Genomic DNA, 22,237 nt, shown 5'->3' on the forward strand with positions numbered 1-22,237 from the left:
AACAAATCCTCCAGACCAACGTTCACTCATTTTGAAAAGAACAGAAACACTCAAACAATTAGATCCAGATAGTAGAAACATATTTTTCAAGAATATTATCAATAAATATAGCAAAAGACCAACACACTTGCACAATATCTGCTTGGCAGAATTTTGCTCATGCTACAAGCACTGTGGACGTAAAATTGTTTCATTGAGAGACAATCGAATCATTCGTTATGTCCGATACGACAAACATAAAGATCCTAATAACTTTTATCGAAATTTTTTTTTGTTATATTTACCTTGGCACAACGACGAGAACCACCATGTTCATTGCTCTTAAACATGGGAAGATGTATATAAACGTCATCTAGATCTTGTATCCTATAACAAGAAAAAATTCAACAAAGACATTGTAGATGAAAATAGTATCTCGCAAACTGCAACAACATTGACATCACGTTCCTTTGCTTCTTCACATGAAAACATGCAAGACAACATCGCTTCAAATCTTCCAGACTTGAATACTACCAACAATAGAAAACTAGCAATAACAAAGCTAATCGCGATTTCAAATAAACAATTTCATGAAGGCTTACGAATGCTAAATACCCAACAACGTCTTCTGTTTGATGATATCATGTTGAGAAAACGAACAAATCCAGACAAAGCAATACAACAATTTCTTACTGAAGGTGCTGGAACTGGTAAAACGTTTCTGCTGTTACTATTGGTTCAAGGATTTCTATGACATTACAATTTTAAATTGCCTACAAACATTGAATCTGCTAAATTTTTATTGATGGCGTACACTGCAAAAGCAACATTCAATATTGGTGGAACCACAATACATTCTGCTCCTCGTCTCCCATTGATAGCAAGCGACCAAACCTCATTAAGCGCATAAAAATTAGATGAACTCTCTTCACAATATACAAATTTACAATTGGTGGTTATCGATGAGATCTCCCTCGTTGGACGAAGTCTTTTCCAACAGGCTGATGCACAACTTCACGCTATAAAAATAAAACATGATAAACCATTTGCAGGCATGGACGTTATCCTCTATGGAGATCTTTGTCCAAGCGAGTCCTGTTTGTGACAACTGAATCTTCTCATATCATGAAAACATATTCGACACATTGCTAGTTTCATTTTGGCACTCACATATCAAACGCTACGAACTAACACAGCCAATGCAACAAGAAAATATAAGATTCATTGAAATTTTAAATCGAATATGTAAGAGCCAGCACACAGAGGAAGATACAAACACTTGAACTATTCTTATTGCCGTGAACTATACCTCCATTGAGTAACTATTCTTATTTATTTTACGATAATAAAAGCAAAGATGCATACAACAAGTACATATTCGAAAACACACCAGGAATACCATATATATTTGAAGCTACTGACGAAAAATTCAAAAGTTGTCACAAATATATAAAGATTCTAGAAGATTTGAAACAATGCGGAGGCCTGCAAAAAATGTTTCATTTGAAGCCAAACTTAGTCATGGAACTATGCACCGAAAACTTGAACATTACAGATGGACTTGTAAATGGAGCTGATGGACTTTAGAAGAGCCATTCACAGACATCGACGAACGAAAAAATAGTTTGGATTGAATTTTACAACGTAAGAGTAGGTCAACGTACAAGATTTGAGAACCAACATCTCTTTGGAGAATCTATATCAAGAAAATGGACTCCCATAAGAAAAATCATAAGAGAGCTTCAAGTCAAAAAAAGTCTGTTGAATGTCGTATCAAGAACACAATATCTTGTCCAACATGCATCAGCTCGAACTAATAGATCTCAAGGATTGACATTCATACATTGTTCTTCGACCCTTCAAAAATAAAAAGCCATGGATTGATATACAGAGCGTTGTCACGAATTAAAAATCCCCAAAACCTATTTCTCCTCTCCCGAATCGATCCAAAACAAATAAAAACAGATAAGATAGTGCTACAAGAAATAGAATGCCAGAAGCAAGAAGCAACATGGAAAACTCTAAACAAAAACTTGATAGAATTTTCAGAGAAAAATATCATCATTCAATCCATAAACACAGTGTCCATATCTATGCATTACTCTGACATTATGAAAGACACTAGCCTTATGTCATCGGACATTCCGTGCATCTAAGAAACGCACACAGAAAAATCAAGAAACACATTTTTCGGATTTGATTATATATCCTCTGAAGGACCAACAGGTGTTCTTATACTACACAAGAATAAGTCTCACTTTATTGACACATATAAACTAATATCAAACGGGATTGAAATTGTTTCGTCAAACATGTCTATTACGAGCAACAAGAAATTAAACATTGTTTTATTATACAGACATCCTTTGTCGAAACTCTCATTCCTTTACAAAGCACTGGAGAAAACTTTGCGTGCATTAGACATGAACACGGAAACCATAATCGCAGGAGATTTCAACATAGATGCAAGCAATAGCAATGGTTGCTTTATCTCTCTACAACATTACATGGCACTATATGGATTCATACAGATAATCAAAGAACCAACAACAATAAATTACTCAACGTTGGATCACATTTGGGTCAACTCAAGTGTAAACGAATTCTCATGCGGGACAAATTATTTCTATTGGTCTGATCATTCCATCACTTATATTATTTTGCCACTGACACATGGCAGGCCCTTGTGAAGTTAAAATTCACTTCTTGCCTTGTTATACATATTTATGGGGTTTTGTAGATTTCTCCCACGTCTGTATTTCTTGTTGGGTGATTGTATCACTAGGGTGGACATTCCTTGTACATTCTCGCACTCCTCTCTCTCTCTCTCTCTCTCTCTCTCTCTCTCTCTCTCTCTCTCTCTCTCTCTCTCTCTCTCTCTCTAACCGCGCCGTCCCCCGCCACATAGGCACTAGAGAAAGCGGTTGATTTTATTCATCTTGAAATTTTTTATGGCGAGCGCTTCTGCCACATAGACATAAGTGCTTGAAATTTATCATCGCCTGTGTGATGTCCCTCTGTTGTCTTGTTTCGGGTTGTTCCGCGGGCTCCAATGAGTTGCTGTGCAACCTTGGGCTGCTTTGCTTCCTCTTTTGACCTCTGCATGGCTGTCGTGCAAACCGTGCTAGATGCACAATTTTACGCACACCATAGCCTTTACAGCTCCAATACCTAGCTCATCATTTAGTGCACATTGTGCACGTCTTGCAGAACTCCAAAATTGCAAAATCGATCTCTTGTTGATGTTCCCTATACCTAAGGCTCCAAGCCTTAGCTTGCCGTGAAGCCCTCATGCACTCGAAGTGGATGAAACCGTCGCTCACCCTATCTCTGATGCAGTGTGGAAGCGGGGAGCGTACATGTAGTGTGTGCTGTTGATAAGACAGAGATTGGGTGGAGTTTGATAGTGAGCACTTTCTCACCTACACTTGAGTCCATTGATAAGGAAGAATAGAGTTTAGTAGATGGGGGTGTGGATTGTTCAGGCGGCCACTTGGCTGACAACAATTGGAGAGAAGATTAGGAAAATTTCAAAATAACTATTCTTAAATGTCGAGATATCTTTTGTAAACTTTGCCAATGTGTGTAGTGGTGGTTTCATGATCTACTGTAGTGTCACAGACAAATCTTTTTTCTTGGTCAACAAGTAGTGGTGGTTCATCATACATTGGATGGGATGGTAGGGGTGCTTTAAATGGTTTCAATTAAACGAACGTGGAAATCATTGTGTATGTGCATACAAATCAACTCTAATTGAAACATTATTGATGACAAGCGAGATGCGGAATGACTCTTAAAAGAAAGGAGCGAGTTTGACAAAAGCATCGGTATCAACACTTTGAATCTTATGCTTTTTAATTTTCAATGTAATATAATATCTCTTTTTGAAACATGATTGTTGTGTTTGTTTGTATGCTTAGTATATTGTTCTTGTATATGTTTTATGGCATCACGAACATTAGCATAAATGGAATTGAAATTGCCAACAAAATCTTCAGAAGATGGAACAAAAATAGACAATTGTAAAACACTAAGCTTGATAAGTCCCTTATCTAGCAATTCTTGAATTTGGGTATGTATGTAAGTGATTTACACGATAAAGTGTATGACATGGTGGTTCATTGCTAGAAACGATATCAATATTATGGTCTTCTTATGTAAAAGGTGGTAAAGCAAGTTTCAATCTATTTATTTAACAATTTAAAATTGTGTGAAGTGTTATGTGGTTCGCCACATGTGGGTGTTTCATTGGCGATTACAGAAAAATCCCCATTTTCAAGACAAAACATGCATTCACCAAGTCAATTTTAAAAATAATTTGATCTTAATCAAGACAAAATGTTTTGTTTGCAAGCACAAATAAAACTTATATACCATAAGAAAAATAAAACTCATATATGAAAAGGAAAATATTATGCAAAAATCACAAATGTTGAACACCGCAAATTAGGTAATACATATTGTTAATATGAATGGAGTGGAAGCTAGTAAGGAGAAGGGTTTTGTGAAGGGGAGAAGGTTTGTTGAGAAGACTAATGAAGAGGAGTCTAGAGAGGTGCGATGTGGATGGGCCTAGGTGTGCTTGTACTTGAGAATGACCTCGTTGTGGTCCATGCATGTTTGCACTTGCCCAAAACCTTTGCATGATCGGACCTCCATATTTTCTCTTTCAAAGATTGTGGGGTAGATTCTATGCTCTCTTCAAGCAACTTGAGGAGCAATCTTGTCATGCTTGAAGCTCACACAATGCTTGTGAAATTGACACCTTGTTTGCCACATCGTTCCAATGCTTGTTATCATGTCAATACAAGGTCTCTTGCTTTGGTTAAGGTTGTACATACACTTTAATGGCCATCAATCACTCCTTTGTGCCACCACCAATTGCTCCTTCTCAAGAAAGGCCTCTACAAGGTGTCTACTATTTGGATTATACTACCCATGATCAACTACCACATCTCCACCTTGTCTATCATACTGTGAACACCCTCCTCTAGGCCTTGGGGAATAGTTGAAGATGGCATTAAGGACCACATCAATTTGTGACAAATGAGATGGTCAACACTACAAAAACTTCAAGGTTACCAAAGCGAGAATAGCCTCGGGGGGTGCACTATGTAATCATGTTAATGTATAACGTGAGTTTGAAAGGAGGGGTTTTAAAATACAATTTTTAAAGGCAATTTAATAGAGATACATTAAAATAAGGGGTTTTTATATTCAAATTTGGAAAATTTTCCTAAAATAAGGGGTCATTTTATTCATTCAAACATGTTAAAAGAGGGGTTTTTTTAAAACCCCGCGAATGCACGTTATATAGGGGGGTACCGAATGGTGAACCCCCCTGAGAGAATAGCACACTCATAATCTCAGGCTCACTATCATCTTCAAACCTCCAAAAATTTTCAACAATAAATGCATTTAAATGCCAAACTTACCTCTGCATGGACGTTGACCACTTAGGAGCGATCCTCACCTCGTATGCACGGGGGATTCACTATGGGTTACCGTATGGTATCATGTGAGTGTACAATAGGGGGGTTTTCTAAGGACTAATGGATAGATTTTAGATAGGAGGGTCCCATATGTAGGGGTTAAAAAGGCAATTTGGTTGCACTTAGGTGGGGTCCCCCTATTACTACTAGTGAATTCCTTGTGCTCGTATGGTGGCACCAGAGGTGCCATTCTCCAACCAACACTCTTACGCAAGAGCCATAACTGTCTTGATAAGATCTCATCTTGGTATTCGCAAGCACCAGAGGGCTACCAGGAGGCATAATGGCACATGTGGAAAAGTTAGTCCATACCAATTGGGGTCTACTTAAATCCATATTGGGATCCATGTTCCCAACCAAAACAAGCACCAGATCTGCAAAAAATTCATGATAACATAATAAGTGATTCATGAGCAAATATTATTTAAGCTTCAAGGTTTTGAAGGTATCTCCAAGAGTGTCAAACTTGCCTATCATGAGTTTGTGTATTGTGTACTCATTGAAAATATCTCCAACATCGCTGTATGGAGTCACAAAGCCATAAAGGGAACCAAAATGAACATCACATCAATTCTTCCACAACAATTACACACTTGCCATAAAGATGCTCAAGATCTCTCATTATAGCTGTGTGTGTTGTCCTTAACTGAGTGGTCTGACTTTATATAGCTATCTTCCCACTCCTCTTTGTCGGTGTCTTAGGAATCCGCCGGCTTTCTATGATGCTTAGCAGGTGACTTCTCAACATGTTTAGGCTTGGGGGCAGGTTCACTAGCTTTCCCCTTGCCCTTCTTTGCATCAACCCTAGAGCCCTTGGCCTCTACCCTTTCTCCTACACTTTTAGCATTATACCTAAGGATAAAAGCACATAGTTACTATTCCAACAATTGCTAGAGAACATTCAAAGTTTATCTTCAAGGCTTGTACCTTGTTTTAAGTCAGTTTCATTTGGTGGGCGCTTGCCTTCTGGGTAGTCAATGAACCAAGTGCAAGGAGTCCACCAACAACTCCCCATAGGGTCCTCTATCAGATTTGTGGTATATATGTCAATGAACCAAGGACAAGGAGTCCACCATCAGCTCCCCATAGGGTCCTCTATTAGATTTGTCGTATATATGTTGATATCCTCTCACTCACTAAAAAACCATGCATCATTGGATACTTACTTATGGTACCATTTCACCACCTCAAGACCATTGATCCACCACCTACAACACAATGGACTCTTAGTTGTAGCTACTCCACCAGATGGATCTGTAGGCGTATCATGTGTGATAACAGGAGGATATATTATAATTTTTAGCAATAGATGTTTACACTATAGGAGGGGATTTTAAATCCATTTTTCAAAATATGTTGTAAGTTTATGAAGAGAGAGAGAGAGAGAGAGAGAGAGAGAGAGAGAGAGAGAGAGAGAGAGTTTTTTTCAGAAAAAAAAATGTGTAGATGAGGTTTTTTGAATAGCCTTTTATCACACATGATAATAAGGACATTTTAAGGTGCATTTCCCAAGTAGCTAGCTTAACATCCAAAAGTCATGCATTGAATTTTCCATTTACCATGCCTCTACTATACCATTTACATGTATAACACTCATTGCAAAGTACACTATATATCACTTTGCTCCTAGTGGGCAAGCTTGCCCCTCAAAATTCTCATTGCAAGCTCGTGCAAGGTATTCCTCTAGCTTACACCCTTCACCAATATTGATCTTTTCATGAACCATCTTCCAAGTGGGATTGGTCTCCTCAATGGATTTCTTCATCAACTACACCATTTTGCCCAAATGAAACCAATCAGCATGAGGCGCCAACCACACTCTAAAGGTCCTGTCCATGTGAGGATTTGTAGTGTTTTTTGGTGCATCTTCCCTTGTTGCAAAATGGCGATTCTCAATTTTCTACACCAACATTCAACTTCAAATGCATGTAGAGCGTAATTTCATTGGGTAGTAGAGAAATAGAGATTCTTACTCTTCTAGTAAAGGTGATGTTCTCACAGGCTCAATGATCATGTTAACAACAAACCTATTTGCCTTGTCATGCCATTTGGTGTACCATTTGCATAAGTTGAACCATGCCAAACCGTTCTCAGGATTGGCTATGGCCACATAATCGTAAGCTCTTCTCATGTGTGTTTTCTCCACCTTAGAAAGAGCCTTTTCTTTCTTCTTGCCATACATATCTCACAAGTCTTCATGCTCCAGGCTCTCATGTCATGAACATCTTTATTCTTTGCATGATAAGCTTTCATGAACACATCTTGCAATTTGGAAAGTTCAAACATAATATATATATATATAAATATATATTATAGAGATACATATATATATGTATAAATAAATAAATATATATGTATATATAATATATATATATATATATATATGTATATATATATATATGTATGTATGTATGTATGTGTGTGTGTGTGTGTATATATAGATATACATCGCTTCTGCCTGCAACCATATGGTGTGCGTATTTTGGTGTGTGTGTGTGTGTGTGTGTGTGTGTGTATAGATAGATAGATAGTTTCATCGTAGAAGTAATCAAATTGATCCCAATTACCTTGGAAGAATACATCGTCATAATCTTTGATTCCTGACCTGAGTTCTGCATTGGACATATCCCATATTGGTTCAATCTGGTATTCTTCCCAACTGCAGTCGATTGATTCAATGACTACTCCTTCAGGGTTTTGTGATGGAGGTTTACCTTTGTTGTCAATTAATTTGTTACAATTTTTGTGACAACAAGCAATAGTGTAGAGATCCCTTTCATCCTCCGACAAGTTGCATAGTCTCTCTAAAATTGACAAACTTTTAGAAGGCATCGATGACACACCTCTCTTCTCCATATATAAAGAGCGCCCCCTCATTGTAAAGGATCTCAAGAGTGAGCTCAAGTAATCTGATGTGAGCGTAAGGTATCTCAAGTGTGAGCTCTAGGGATTTTGAATTGAGCCTCTCAAGTCTTACCTAGCCTTGTATATCGATCCCCTGCACACATAGTGTATTTCCTTTTTTAATCTTCTTGCTTCATAATACACAACTTCCGCCTGAGATTGTGTAGTGTGTGTATTTCAGCTTGTCGGAGGACGGAAGAGATCTCAACAACTCTAAGAACCATGAATGCATGAGAGCATAAGTGTGTCTATTTATCAATGTAAATTCACAAAGTGTATGGGTAACACTTGGTAACTTACGTGTTGATTGCTTGCAATATCACGAATCATAGGTCTACCATGTCTGAAGGCTCAAATTTTATTACTAAAAAATGAAAGAGATTATCTACCATATGTAACCAAGAGCAAAGCTTCTTGTTGTATTTGATGCCGCCCTCCTTCAGCGCCCCCATGTGGTGGTGTGAATTTAATTTCTCAATAGGTTCTTCTCCAGGTAAAAACTCCCACAATATGAAGCTTGGTTGATAACTATAACTATAGATAAAGCTCTCTTGAAGAAGTTCAATTTGGTCATCGCCATCAATAAGAATCATGGTATGTCCCTTGAGCTTGCGAAGTTGGCATTAGGGGGAAGCCTTGCCTCCTTGTTGGTAAAATGATCTTCAAGCCACTTGCACAAAAAGTGTGATACAATTATTGGACCAACCTCTTCTTGAAAAGTTTCTTCTTCTCCTTGAGTAGATGACTATGATTATTGATTGTCCTTTTGGGTAGATTGTTCACCATCTACATGTTCTTATGATGATTTGATGGTTGAATGGTTGGAGCGGCGTGACTATCTTGAGAGGTTGAAACCACGTTAGGGTTAGCTAAATTTTGATGTATTCTATTCATAAGAACCATTCTTTATTGTTGAGCGAGGAAATGAGAGGGTATGTGTGTGTGTGTGTGTGTGTGTGTGTGTGTGTGTGTGTGTGTGTGTGTGTGTGTGAGAGAGAGAGAGAGAGAGAGAGAGCACAAGAAAAGAAGAGAGAGTGAGTGACAAGGGGTCTTAGAGTGTGGCAATAGTGAGAAAGAGATAGAATGAAAGAGAGAGAGGGAGGAGAAAGGGAAGAGAGGGAGAGAGAGCATAGAGAGAGAAAAGAGTGCTAGTGACGTAAATGTGAGGCATGGAAGGGAGGAGGCACAAGGACCATGAGAGAGAGGGGTTTGAGAAAGGAGAGAGAGGTAGTGCGACAAGGAAGGATACTTTTTTTTTGCTAAATAACATTTGAAAACATACCCAAAATTTTACTGTTTAATTTTTAGAATTTAAAAACTTGAGTAAAATCATTACACATAGATTTTGTAAATCCTTGTTTAGAAATTTTATCGAGCGCTCCAAAGTTAGGATATTTACGTCATTGCCTCATTGATTCTCTCTCTCTCTCTCTCTCTCTCTCTCTCTCTCTCTTTTCTGTAACTCTTTGTTAATCTTATTTTCAAAACTAGTACTCTCTATGCTCCTCTTTATTCTAACTAGATGATGTACTTTATAGAGTTTTCTATGGAAACACTATTTATTGTGGAAGCTGGAGTAAGTAAAGCAGGTTACATATAGCTATTCAAGGCTCTGTACAATGTTCTGAAGGACCACAGACTTGATGATAGCAGAAGTGTCGGAAGCCTTGGATGTAGTCTTCTCTTGCTATCATCAAACCCATTGCGCAAAAAATGATCCAGCTTCAAAAAAGAGCTCAACAGATTCAAGAAAGCTATGACACTTACTTTAAGTACAGAGGACTTCACACACAACATGTTAATAGTTGTTAATTTACACATGTTACTGCTCATTTAATCTATCTTGATTTATATGCAAATAGTCTTTCAAAGTACAAAACATACTGAATGAATTCAATTTTTTTGTGTAGCATATCCTCTACAGTCACACTCCTTGGTTATAAAGAAATATGGGTGTTTGCCAATTTGGTCTACCCAAGGTATGGAGAAGTCCCACTACCAAGTAAGAGCCAAGTTTTTCAAAGCACACTAGATATGGGGGAGGAGCACAAAATGCAAATAGCTTTCTTGAAGTATTCAATGGTTTTGAGAAAAGTGTGGCAGAGAACAAAATTAAAAGAAGCAAAAAAAGTACTAGTGAGTAGCGTTAAACGGTAACCTTGCATTTACACTACATTTCTACTCAAATGTATATATTTTTTATCAAATTTTTAACCTAGTGTTCATTCTCTCTTTCCGTAATAGCCTTTTTCCATACAAACACCTTACCCTTCTTAGATCTTTATGCATTTACATCAGATTTCTCTCTTCATGCTAAATGTAAATAGTAAATTTAATTCTACTCTCCTAATTTTTTTACTGCATATTATTTTAACTAATTACCTTTACTAATTTAAATAGCTATCTACATCCCATAATTTGTAAATAAATAATTTATGGGCACTTATCTTATCCATCTTCTCTCAAGGGTAGGGTTAACCTTGTAGGCGTTCCCTTCCCCACCACCATGTGACCCAACTCTTGGATCATTTACTTGTGTTGGTCAAAAAATCTTAAATATAATGTATATCCCCAATAAATCAAACTTTATTGGAGCCTACCTCATTTGTTTAAGGTGGATTCTCTTTTGAAAAAGCATGCTACACCTTGGATGCATGCTAAAGGGTCCCCTACAAGGAGACTTGGTTCAAAAGGTGTTTTGGATGCATCTTGAACGCCTTAGCTCGTGGATATACTTGAGGAACACTCCAAAATCAGCTTAAACACTTTGAGAAGGTCAAAGTTTCCTTTTACAGCACCCAATTCTGAGTTACAGGCTGAAAGTTATGGTGAAAACAAGGTGCTGCGGACACTGTTACTGCAGGTCAAAGTTACAGTCAGGTAAACCACAAAGGTGAAAAGTTTTCTTGACTTCTTCAACATTCTAAAATACCAATGAGGAGTTAAAAACCACTTGCATGTGGAGGGGTCGGCTCAAGATGCTTCTAGAGACACAACAAACAGGATGGGGACACTCTGCAGGAACCGCTGGAGGGACATCATGGTGGGGCCCACATACATTATCAACCCTTATGGAGCCTCCACAACTTAAAAGGCTATTTTTAATGAAAAAATAAGTCCCTTATTTGCATAATTGAAGGAATGGTCAAAAGGAAACCTAACTATGGTTAATTACCTACCTTAGTCAAGTTTAACCTAACCCAAGGTCTTGTACAACTATAAAAAGGTCCTTTGGCAAGCACAAAAAGATACACACCTACTCCATTGCTGCAAATAAGCTCCTCTAAGGTTAGGGAAGCTCTAATCTCTCTCTCCTCTTGTCTCCCTATCCATTTCCTAAGCTCGCTATCATAAGCGGTGCCATAGAGAGAGCATCAATATGCTATTGCTACCATTCTCTTGCAAACATTTCTCTTACCATACTCATCCCTAAATAAGGATTGTAGCTTCTATATGAGAGCATAGATATCAAGTTCAATGATCTATCTCATGGTTTGATCAACAAATTGCTGCAATTGGGGTGTCGTCGTCACACTTTTGCTCTAAACGCGTGTAAAATTGGTAAGCATATCTTGACAGCTTCTCATATTTTGTGCTCATTGGGTTGCTTGTTTTGTTGAGAAAGTTTTTGTGCACCATGATGTCTATTTGCTTGGCTTATCTCCTTATGTTGTGTGTAAGTAAGTCTTGGGGTTGCATAGATGGAGAAGAGCTCTATATGCATGCTGCCTTATGTGTGTAAGTAGTCTATTCTTTTGGGAAAGGAAAGGATTTGTCAAGTATTTGTGCATTATAGTGTTTTGAGCTTTTCTAAGAGGTTGTGTGTTTGCTTTTCTTAGAAGTATATGAGCACTAATATGGTGAAGGTCACTCTTTGCATGTGAGTTTGTGCAGTGTTCAAAGGGATTGCTTAAGGAGTGTGTGTTGAATGGTTGAAGGGCATTTTGTATAGAAGCACATAAGGAAAGTTTGAGTGTGTGTTGTATATGGTTTGTTTTGGTTTCCTTCTTTCTCCATAAAAGAGGGTGGTGCCCCTAAGAAATATGAGTGTGTAGGGTCTCACGGAGTGGTTGTCTGGTGGGAGCCTTGAGTTGAGCCCCATCTCAAAAATCCGCTCTCATAAAAGTGGTGCCCCCACTGAGGAACTTTCCTAATTGCCTTCTATTCTCCTCATGAACAATAGAGTTGCACCATATGCTTTTCATTTTGCACAACACATCAGAATTGACATTTGTGTAGATCGCAATTTTTTTTACCAGCAACGCATTGTTTTTATGTTTGGAGCAGAAAGACTTGGTGAAATCTTGGCATCTCCAAATCCCATCATTCTTCCATTCATTAATTATGATGATTCATTTGATGTCCATGTTTTTATTTTGTTTTGAGGTAGGGACAAGAGGCGCCTAGATAGCGATCCACTCAAAAGGAAACTTTCTTCAAGAGAAAGAAAAAGGAGAACACATTGTCACATGAACCACTGCTTCTCCTTTTACACCCATAGCTCGTCAATCTGTGCACATCATAATTGCTACAAAATTTAGATTTCAAGCAACCATTAGGAGAATTTTTGGACCCACTCGCCTTAATGAAATTAATGCCTGAATCAACCCTTTTATTTTGCCTATGATAAATTATGAACTAACACTTGATGTATATATTTTCATTTTGATGTGATCACTCATTGTAGTCAAAACTTTGTGGTACACAAGTCTCCTTGTATTTTAAAAATGTCAAGCACTTTTCCTACCTTTCTTTCTAAAAATGGTGAGGATGCACAAGAATTTCTGGATAATTTGGAGATGGCACACCTCATCTCTGGGAGAGATCAAGAAGAGGTAAAGCTGCGTGCTTTTCCACTCATTCTCAAAGGGGAGGCTAAGGCATGGTACGAGGCCTTGCAACCTCAAAACAAAACCAATTGGGAGAGACTACGTGCAATTTTTCTTGCCAAATTTGGGCAAGGAGATACTCTAGAGGGTCTTTGGAAGTGTCTACTTCAACATAAACAGGTATTCCTTGAAGACTACCCATCTTATGAGGCCGTTTTCCTTAACCTATGGGATAGATGGGAGGCTACCTTACAAAACCAAGGTGGTGCACCAAACTTTCTAAAGAAAGATAGGTTCATGGCTGGCTTGTATCCAATTTTGAAGACCAAGGTAGAGTTAAAATTCCCATCAACATTTGAGGAAGCACGTGAGGTGGCCATGGTCAAATTCAAGAAATTAAATTTTCAAGCACATAGAACAAGGGACCTAAATGAAGTCATTGAGAGGGATTCTTCACCAAGCATGGGAGCACAAGTTAGGGGCTCTCTTGCCCAAACTTCACAAATAGGGGAAGGATCACAACAAGAGATCTTGCAAAGATTAACTCAACAACTAGAGAGTCTCACCTTGAATCTAGTGCAGGGCCTACCCCAACAACGACAACCAAGAGAAGGGAATCGCAATCAACGATGTCAAGCACAAGAGTTGAGATGCTGGAATTGCAACGAAGTTGGTCATGGCATGTATAATTTCCCTCACCCTCGAAGGCTTCCAGGGGACATATACCCTCCTAGACCCCCTCCGCTCATGGTGCAGCAAGAGCATGCTCAAGCCCCACAAATTCTTCGTCGACCACCACCACCTTCAGTGGCAAACATCCCTCCTGTCCCACCAGTGGAGGAAGAGAGAGGAGTAAACGTCATAAAGATGGAAGAGGAGATAGAGGTGAGCCCTGTACATTTTGATGTTATGCTAGCAGAAAAGCGCACAAGAGCACACAACAAGGATGAAGACACAAGGAATGAAGAGTCAGAACCTGCAAGGAAGGAGAGGAAGAAAAAGTCAAAGAAGGAGGAAGGAGGCAAGAAGCAGAGATCAAGGCGAAGGGAGATCAGCATCAATGATTTTCCATTAGGAAAGAATATGGAACCCTACAACATCTTAGAAGATCTGCAAACTCAAAAGCCCAATATTTCTTGGCCTCAACTCCTACATCTATCACCCAAGGTGAGAAGGCACTGGTCCAAACTTGTAAGCACAAGACTCCCAAGAAAGAAAGAAAAGGTGACGATAAAGGCATTGACTTCAAAGCCACAACAAGATGTGGAACCTATTGTAGATGCTTATGTAAGGGGTAGGAAGGTATCCAATGTGTATGTTGATGGTGGAGCTCAAATGTGTGTGATCACGGAAAGAGCCATGAATAGAATAGGGCTTGAAATCACTAAATCCTCTAATTGTCAAGCCAGGCTGGCCAACAATGCAAGTGTGAAGTGCCTAGGGATCATCGAGAATGTAAAAGTTTCTGTATGTAATATAGATGCACGTGTGGACATGTATGTTATGCCGGCCAAGGGGGAGGGCTATCCCATCATCCTAGGGAGGCCTTGGCTCATTGCTATGAATGCAGATAAAAAATGGGGACGAGGACAATTGATTCTCAAAAAGGGGCAACATGTAGTATACGATTGGCATGAAGGAAAGCAGCTCGACATCAACTATGAGACCACGGCTGATGAAGAAAGTGAAGAGAGTTTTGGCTCAAGCGACGAGGAAAGTTCAACCACTACATCCAATAGCGAGGAAGAATCATCTTTGGAGGTAATGGGAATCATCTTCAACACATCAAAAACTCCATCAATAGAGGTTGACCCAACAAAGGAGCAAACAAAGGATGACAAAGGTGACCACAAGCACTTTGAAGACTTTGAGAGGATGCTTGCAAAAGATCTTACCCCTGAGAGAAGCGGTCCTACATCGATATGCTCAAGAGGCATCCCAATTTGTTTATCATTGATTACTCACAAATTAGAGGTGTGGATGTTATAGAGCATGGCATAGAATTAAAACCAGGTACTAAACCTGTGGCTCAAAAGCTAAGGCGCCTAGGAAAAATACAACAAGAGGCACTTTTGACAGAGGTTAACTGACTCCTCAAAGCTGGTTTCATTTACCCTGTGTCTAACTCTAAGTGGGTGTCCCCAATTGTAGTAACCCCTAAAAAGAACAGAAAATGGAGGGTATGTGTTGACTACAAACCGCTCAACGCTGCAACAAAGATGGATCATTTTCCTCTTCCTTTCCAAGATGAAATCTTAAACGAAGTAGCCGACTATGAATGTTACACAGTGTGTGATGGGTATTCAGGGTATTTTCAAATCAGAATAGCAGAAGAAGATCAGTTAAAAACCACTTTCATCACACCTTGGGGTTGCTTTGCCTATAGAGTGATGCCATTTGGGCTCACAAATGCTCCTAGTACCTTTATAAGGTTTACAACTCTTGTCTTTCAGCCCTTCTTTGGGAAGTCAATTAGGGTTTTTATGGATGACTTCTGTATCTATAGTAGCCAAAGACTTCATTGCCAAAAAGTTGAGGAGGGGCTTAGGAGGCTTCATCAATTTGGGGGACAGCTTAATCCTGAGAAGTGTCACATTGCAGAGTCACAAGTGGTGTTGCTAGGTCATGTGGTTTCTTTGCAAGGAATTCAAGTGGATCCATCAAAAGTAAATGCTCTCTTGTCACTACAACCACCAACGACAACCAAGGAGCTCATGAATTTCAACCACAAAGTAAGGTACATGTCTCGTTTCATTCACCTTCTAGCGGAAGCTATTGCACCTTTGCACAAGCTAGCAAACAAACCCACATTTGAATGGAGAGAGGAACACGAATTATGCTTTACTGAAGTAAAGGGTATTCTCAACTCTCTTCCAACAATAATGCCACCAAATCCAAAGGATACATATTACATCACGCCAAGTGTAGGAATGGAGGCCATTGGTGTAGTTCTCATGCAAAAAGACCCAAAAACATGCTACATGAGGCCAGTATACTTTGCAAGAAAAGTCATGACCGCTGCAGATAAGGGCTACACCGATATGGAGAAGGTGGTATTCACAATTATGTTTGTGGTAAGAAAGTTCCGATCATATCTCTTACCTGCACCATTTGTCATTCTCACCATGGAAAAAAATTTACCATATGTTGTGCAACACATGAGCCTCTCATCTAGGATAGCCAAATGGGTTCTAGAACTTCAAGAGTTCCAATACACTTTTCTTGTGGAAGATAGCACAAGGGCAGGTCTTGCAGACATTCTCACATACGAAGTTAGAGAAAGGAAAGAGTCACCAAAGGCAGGAGACAAAGCTACACCACAAAATAATGAGGAGGAGATGGACAACGCACACATTTTGTGCTTTGATGGAGCTTACCGATGACAACACGATCAGGCAGCAGGGGGGGTTCTTATTCTAAGTCCACAAAGGGAAGTTCTTGTTAAGAAAGGTATCACCTTGGAAAAATGTTCATTCTAATAATGAGGCTGAGTATGTCACCTTAAAGTTGGGGCTTGAAGAATGTAGAAAACTTGGCATCGAAAGACTTATAATAAGAGGTGATTCCTTACTAGTTATTAGGCAAATCCAAGGAATATGGAAATGCAAAGAACCCTACTGGCTTAGACAGGTGAAGGCTTTGATAAAGAACTTTGAAGCTACACAGGTACAACATGTTGTGAGAACCCTCAACAAGGAAGCAGATTAACTCGCCAATGAGAAACTTCAGATCATGGTGGGAGGTGTGAAGCTCTACGAACCAAAGTACCAAGGCCAAGAGTAATTGAAGGACATCATATTTTTCCTCCAAACTGGTGAGTGCCCTAAACACTTGGATAAAGTGCAAAGGCATAGGTTGGTAAAAAAGGAAACTCCTTACCAACTCATAGGAGATGATTTGTATCATAAAGGGAAAGATTTGGTGCTAAGAAGGGTGCCCTCTGTTCAAGAAATAGAGAGAATCCTCTTTTCATGCCATGATGATGTCTGTGGGGGTCATTTTTCTCATGATATTACAAACAGGAAGATTTTGCAAGCAGGGTTTGTTTGGCCAAGTCTACATCGTGATGTCCAACATTGGTGTAAGTCATGCAAAGGTTGTCAGATTGCTGGAGATCGACGACTCACTTATGAGCCTCGAGTTCCAGTAGTTTCGTATGGTCCTTTTGAGAAGTGGGGCGTGGATGCAATAGGCCCCTTACCTCGCACATCTACAGGGAAGTTCTTCATCATTGTGGGAGTAGATTACATGACACGATGGGCGGAGGCAGCAAGTACAACACGAATTACAGCCGAGGAGGTATCAAAATTTATCTTTGATCACATATGCAGTAGATTCGTCACACCATTAGAGATTTTGTCAGATCGTGGTCCAGGGTTTAGAGCAGAGCTCCTAGATAATCTTTTGGCAAAGTTAAAAGTAAAACATTTGTATTCTACACCTTACTACCCTCAGTGCAATGGGTTGGTTGAAAAGGTGAATGAAATGATATGTAAGATCATTTCTAAGCAGGTTGCAGATCGACCAAACAACTGGGATCTTTATTTGACTGCATCTCTATGGGCATACATAACATCTTTCAAGGTATCCACTCAAATCACTCCTTTTCATTTGGTATATGGACAAGAGGCACTCCTTCCTATTGAGGTGGAGCTTGCAAGCCTACGCATTCTCTCACGGGGAGCAAAGAGACTAAAAGAAGCTTTGCAGGAAAGAATTTTAGATCTTCAACGACTTGAGCTTGATAGAGAAGAGTCCATCGACTATTACATTGCCCAAGCCACAAGCCAAAGGGACAAAATCAACAAGAAGCTCAAGGGGAAAGGATTGAAGGAAGGTATGTTGGTTCTTCGCTATGATAACCGACTTGATACTCGACTTGACAAAAAGTTTTTGCAAAGATGGGAGGGACCTTTCATGATAAAAACAAAGTTTGGAAATGGTAGTTACAGATTAGTAGATTTATCAGGAAAACTCCACAAGACCAGAGTCAATGGATGGAGATTAAAGCCCTACTTTCAACGTATCAATCGGTTGATAGAAAGTCATCTACCTATATCGTCTAAGCTCCAAATTGGCATGGCTCCCTTCGGCTTGAAAAAAATGCTCCACCTATTTTTAAAGCTTTGATGTGCAAAGAAGAACTAGCCTTGGAATCTGAACATACCCAAGGCAACCCTCCCATCTCCGATTTATGGGATTGAGGTAATGAAAAGCAGGTCTAATGGAGTAAAACAGTGCATATCACTCCTCCTTTTTTTGGAAAAATAAGAAAAAAAGAAAAAAAAAAGAAAAAAGAAAGAAGAAAAAAGGAAAAAACTTTGTGGTTTGATCTAGGAGCATGAATGATCCTAGATGAAGGGGGAGGGCTAATATGAGTAGCGTTAAACGGTAACTTTGCATTTGCACTACATTTCTACTCAAATGTATATATTTTTTATCAAAGTTTTAACCTAGTGTTCATTCTCTCTTTCCGTAATAGCCTTTTTCCATACAAACACCTTACCCTTCTTAGATCTTTATGCATTTATATCATATTTCTCTCTTCATGCTAAATGTAAATAGTAAACTTAATTCTACTCTCCTAATTTTTTTTACTGCATATTCTTTTAACTAATTACTTTTACTAGTTTAAATAGCTATCTACATCCCATAATTTGTAAATAAATAATTTATGGGCACTTATCTTACCCATCTTCTCTCAAGGGTAGGGTTAACCTTGTAGGCCTTCCCTTCCCCACCACTATGTGACCCAACTCTTGGATCATTTACTTGTGTTGGTCAACAAATCTTAAATATAATTTATATCCCCAATAAATCAAACTTTATTGGAGCCTACCTCATTTGTTTAAGGTGGATTCTCTTTTGAAAAAAGCATGCTACACCTTGGATGCATGCTAAAGGGTCCCCTACAAGGAGACTTGGTTCAAAAGGTGTTTTGGATGCATCTTGAACGCTTTAGCTCGTGGATATACTTGAGGAACACTCCAAAATCAGCTTAAACACTTTGAGAAGGTCAAAGTTTCCTTTTACAGCACCCAATTCTGAGTTACAGGCTGAAAGTTATGGTGAAAACAAGGTGCTGCGGACACTGTTACTACAGGGCAAAGTTACAGTTAGGTAAACCACAAAGGTGAAAAGTTTTCTTGACTTCTTCAACATTCTAAAATACCAATGGGGAGTTAAAAACCACTTGCATGTGGAGGGGTCGGCTCAAGATGCTTCTAGAGACACAACAAACAGGATGGGGATACTCTGCAGGAGCCACTGGAGGGACATCATGGTGGGGCCCACATACATTATCAACCCTTATGGAGCCTCCATGACTTAAAATGCTATTTTTAATGAAAAAATAAGTCCCTTATTTGCATAATTGAAGGAATGGTCAAAAGGGAACCTAACTATGGTTAATTACCTACCCTAGTCAAGTTTAACCTAACCCAAGGTCTTGTACAGCTATAAAAAGGCCCTTTGGCAAGCACAAAAAGATACAAACCTACTCCATTTCTGCAAATAAGCTCCTCTAAGGTTAGGGAAGCCCTAATCTCTCTCTCCTCTTGTCTCCCTATCCATTTCCTAAGCTCGCTATCATAAGCGGTGCCATAGAGAGAGCATCAATATGCTATTGCTACCATTCTCTTGCAAACATTTATCTTACCATACTCATCCCTAAATAAGGATTGTAGCTTCTATATGAGAGCAAGGATATCAAGTTCAATGATCTATCTCATGGTTTGATCAACAAATTGCTGCAATTGGGGTGTCGTCGTCACACTTTTGCTCTAAACGCGTGTAAAATTGGTAAGCATATCTTGACAGCTTCTCATATTTTGTGCTCATTGGGTTGCTTGTTTTGTTGAGAAAGTTTTTGTGCACCATGATGTCTTTTTGCTTGGCTTCTCTCCTTATGTTGTGTGTAAGTAAGTCTTGGGGCTGCATAGATGGAGAAGAGCTCTATATGCATGCCGCCTTATGTGTGTAAGTAGTCTATTCTTTTGGGAAAGGAAAGGAGTATTCAAGTATTTGTGCATTATAGTGTTTTGAGCTTTGCTAAGAGGTTGTGTGTTTGCTTTTCTTAGAAGTATATGAGCACTAATATGGTGAAGGTCACTCTTTGCATGTGAGTTTGTGCAGTGTTCAAAGGGATTGCTTAAGGAGTGTGTGTTTAATGGTTGAAGGGCATTTTGTATTGAAGCACATAAGGAAAGTGTGAGTGTGTGTTGTATATGGTTTGTTTTGGTTTCCTTCTTTCTCCATAAAAGAGGGTGGTGCCCCTAAGAAATATGCGTGTGTAGGGTCTCACGGAGTGGTTGTCTGGTGGGAGCCTTGAGTTGAGCCCCATCTCAAAAATCCGCTCTCACTAGTAAATTGAGATATTGCTACATTTATATAAAGGAGTAAGCAAAAAAGTCAAGATGCATACAACAAGTCATTTTCAAGTGAAAGGTTTTTACAATGTCTTGCAACCAAGGAGAGGCAAGGTAGCAAGTGGTGAACATTACAAAGTTCACTTTTGGCCACTTGAATCATTATCTTGCTTTTTAATCTCAACTTCACCTATTTCAATCCTTCCCCTCCACTTTAATACTCGTGCTTGTTATAACGTTGCAAACTCTTGCTTAAATCATCACGAAATAAAAGCACATAGGATGTCATCATGCCATAGTATGCGCTTCTTGATCCCATAGTCCAAACACACTAATGGCCTTATGTTTTTCAACAACTATTTTTTCTTAAATCTTGAGCATAGTGGATGTGAGCCAACCACCCTTGATAGAGCCATTATTGCAAGCATGTGGAGATTAGATGGAAATAGTTTCCAGCTTGTTTAGTTTTCCAATGTAATGTATAAGACTTTGGCCCCTCTTGAGGTCCAAAGGTATTGAACCCTTAAGGCCCTCTTTCTAAATTTTTTTCTATATCAACCATTTTACTTTATGCAAACAAAGAAACAAATCAAAATCAGCAATATGGAATCAAATGTTCATAATTCATATATGACAGTTCTTCCAAAAACTTTACTTATATTTGGGTTTCAGGAAGCTCCTATTTCAAAGATCAATGGAAAATGTTGGTCTTTGTTCTCTAGCTTCTCTGCACCTTCTCTTCTCATGTGGTCTATTTTTAGTATTTTTTATATCTCATGGAACTCTTCCTCTTTGGGTAGTCTGTGCTCTTCATAGCTTTGTACAACATCACGTGATTTCCCAACAACTAAATTCTGAATAACTTTATCTCCTTCTATATCAAGCACTATTAGTAGACATTGAGAGTAGTCCACAAATCCTTTATCATACTCTACCCACTTTGTAAATGTAAGGCAATAATCTTCTCTTAGGTTAAAGAGGGTTTGTATGATAGCTACCAGTAAAAAAAATTGATCCTATAAATATAAAAATTTGTAGTGAATAGCAAATGGCCAAGTTCATCTTTGAGGATATAAATGGACTCCTTTACTTTTGTGAGATTCTCTACTTTGAACTCTACCAGATTCAAAATCTCTTTGCTTTGTATTTTATCCAATTCCTCAATAAACTCCTTAGCTATCTCTTCAACCTCTACATCTTTCCCAGCTTTTGTAATGTACATGGTGTCTTTAGTCACGAGATTGTTGAAATGATTGATGCCAATATGGCAAAACCTCTAGAGGATCTCCGTAGAGCACAAGGGGAATTATCCCACATGCAACATATTTTACAACTAGACCTAAACAAGAGGTTCTTTTCTAAGTGGAAATAATCAAGTCATTTTCCCAGCCCATTAAGTTCCTAGTATCAAGTAAGTGCTTGTGTTCTTAGACTCTTTCCCTTTTAGTTAATAATGTTTTTCATTATAGTGTATTATCCACCTTACTTTTTAAGTTGGTATCAGAGACTAGGTTTGCTAACCTAGGGTTAGGGTTTGTAAAACTAAGTGTGGAACCCATGGAAGCTTCATTCATGGTGGCAATCTTTTGAGGTGGCCACCGCTAAGGGCAAACCACTGCTTTGCTTTTCCTAGCCTTAACTAGCTTGTATGTATGGATGCATTATT

At 38.8% G+C, this 22,237-nt stretch overlaps 1 protein-coding gene across 1 annotated transcript; it reads left to right on the forward strand.

The window, feature by feature from the left end:
- The first annotated feature begins 469 nt into the window (after window positions 1–469).
- Window positions 470–21,036, forward strand: LOC147428546 (uncharacterized). Its single transcript, XM_086496856.1, has 3 exons — window positions 470–689; window positions 17,556–18,237; window positions 20,955–21,036. The coding sequence occupies exons 1-3, from the start codon at window positions 470–472 to the stop codon at window positions 21,034–21,036; spliced, it is 984 nt and encodes a 327-aa protein (XP_086352982.1).
- Window positions 21,037–22,237: the final 1,201 nt, after the last annotated feature.

Source organism: Adiantum capillus-veneris, chromosome 23 (genome assembly GCF_014529385.1).
Source record: "Adiantum capillus-veneris isolate H3 chromosome 23, ASM1452938v2, whole genome shotgun sequence".
In the NCBI taxonomy this organism is placed as follows: domain Eukaryota; kingdom Viridiplantae; phylum Streptophyta; class Polypodiopsida; order Polypodiales; family Pteridaceae; genus Adiantum; species Adiantum capillus-veneris.

Bases quoted from the DNA above. Each gene is read 5' to 3' on its own strand.
- LOC147428546 (XM_086496856.1), top strand. From the start codon at position 470: ATGCAAGACAACATCGCTTCAAATCTTCCAGACTTGAATACTACCAAC. The intron at 690-17,555 runs GTAAAACGTTTC...TCACACCATTAG, and splicing joins TACTGAAGGTGCTGGAACTG to AGATTTTGTCAGATCGTGGT. The intron at 18,238-20,954 runs GTTGATAGAAAG...TCTTGAGCATAG, and splicing joins TACTTTCAACGTATCAATCG to TGGATGTGAGCCAACCACCC.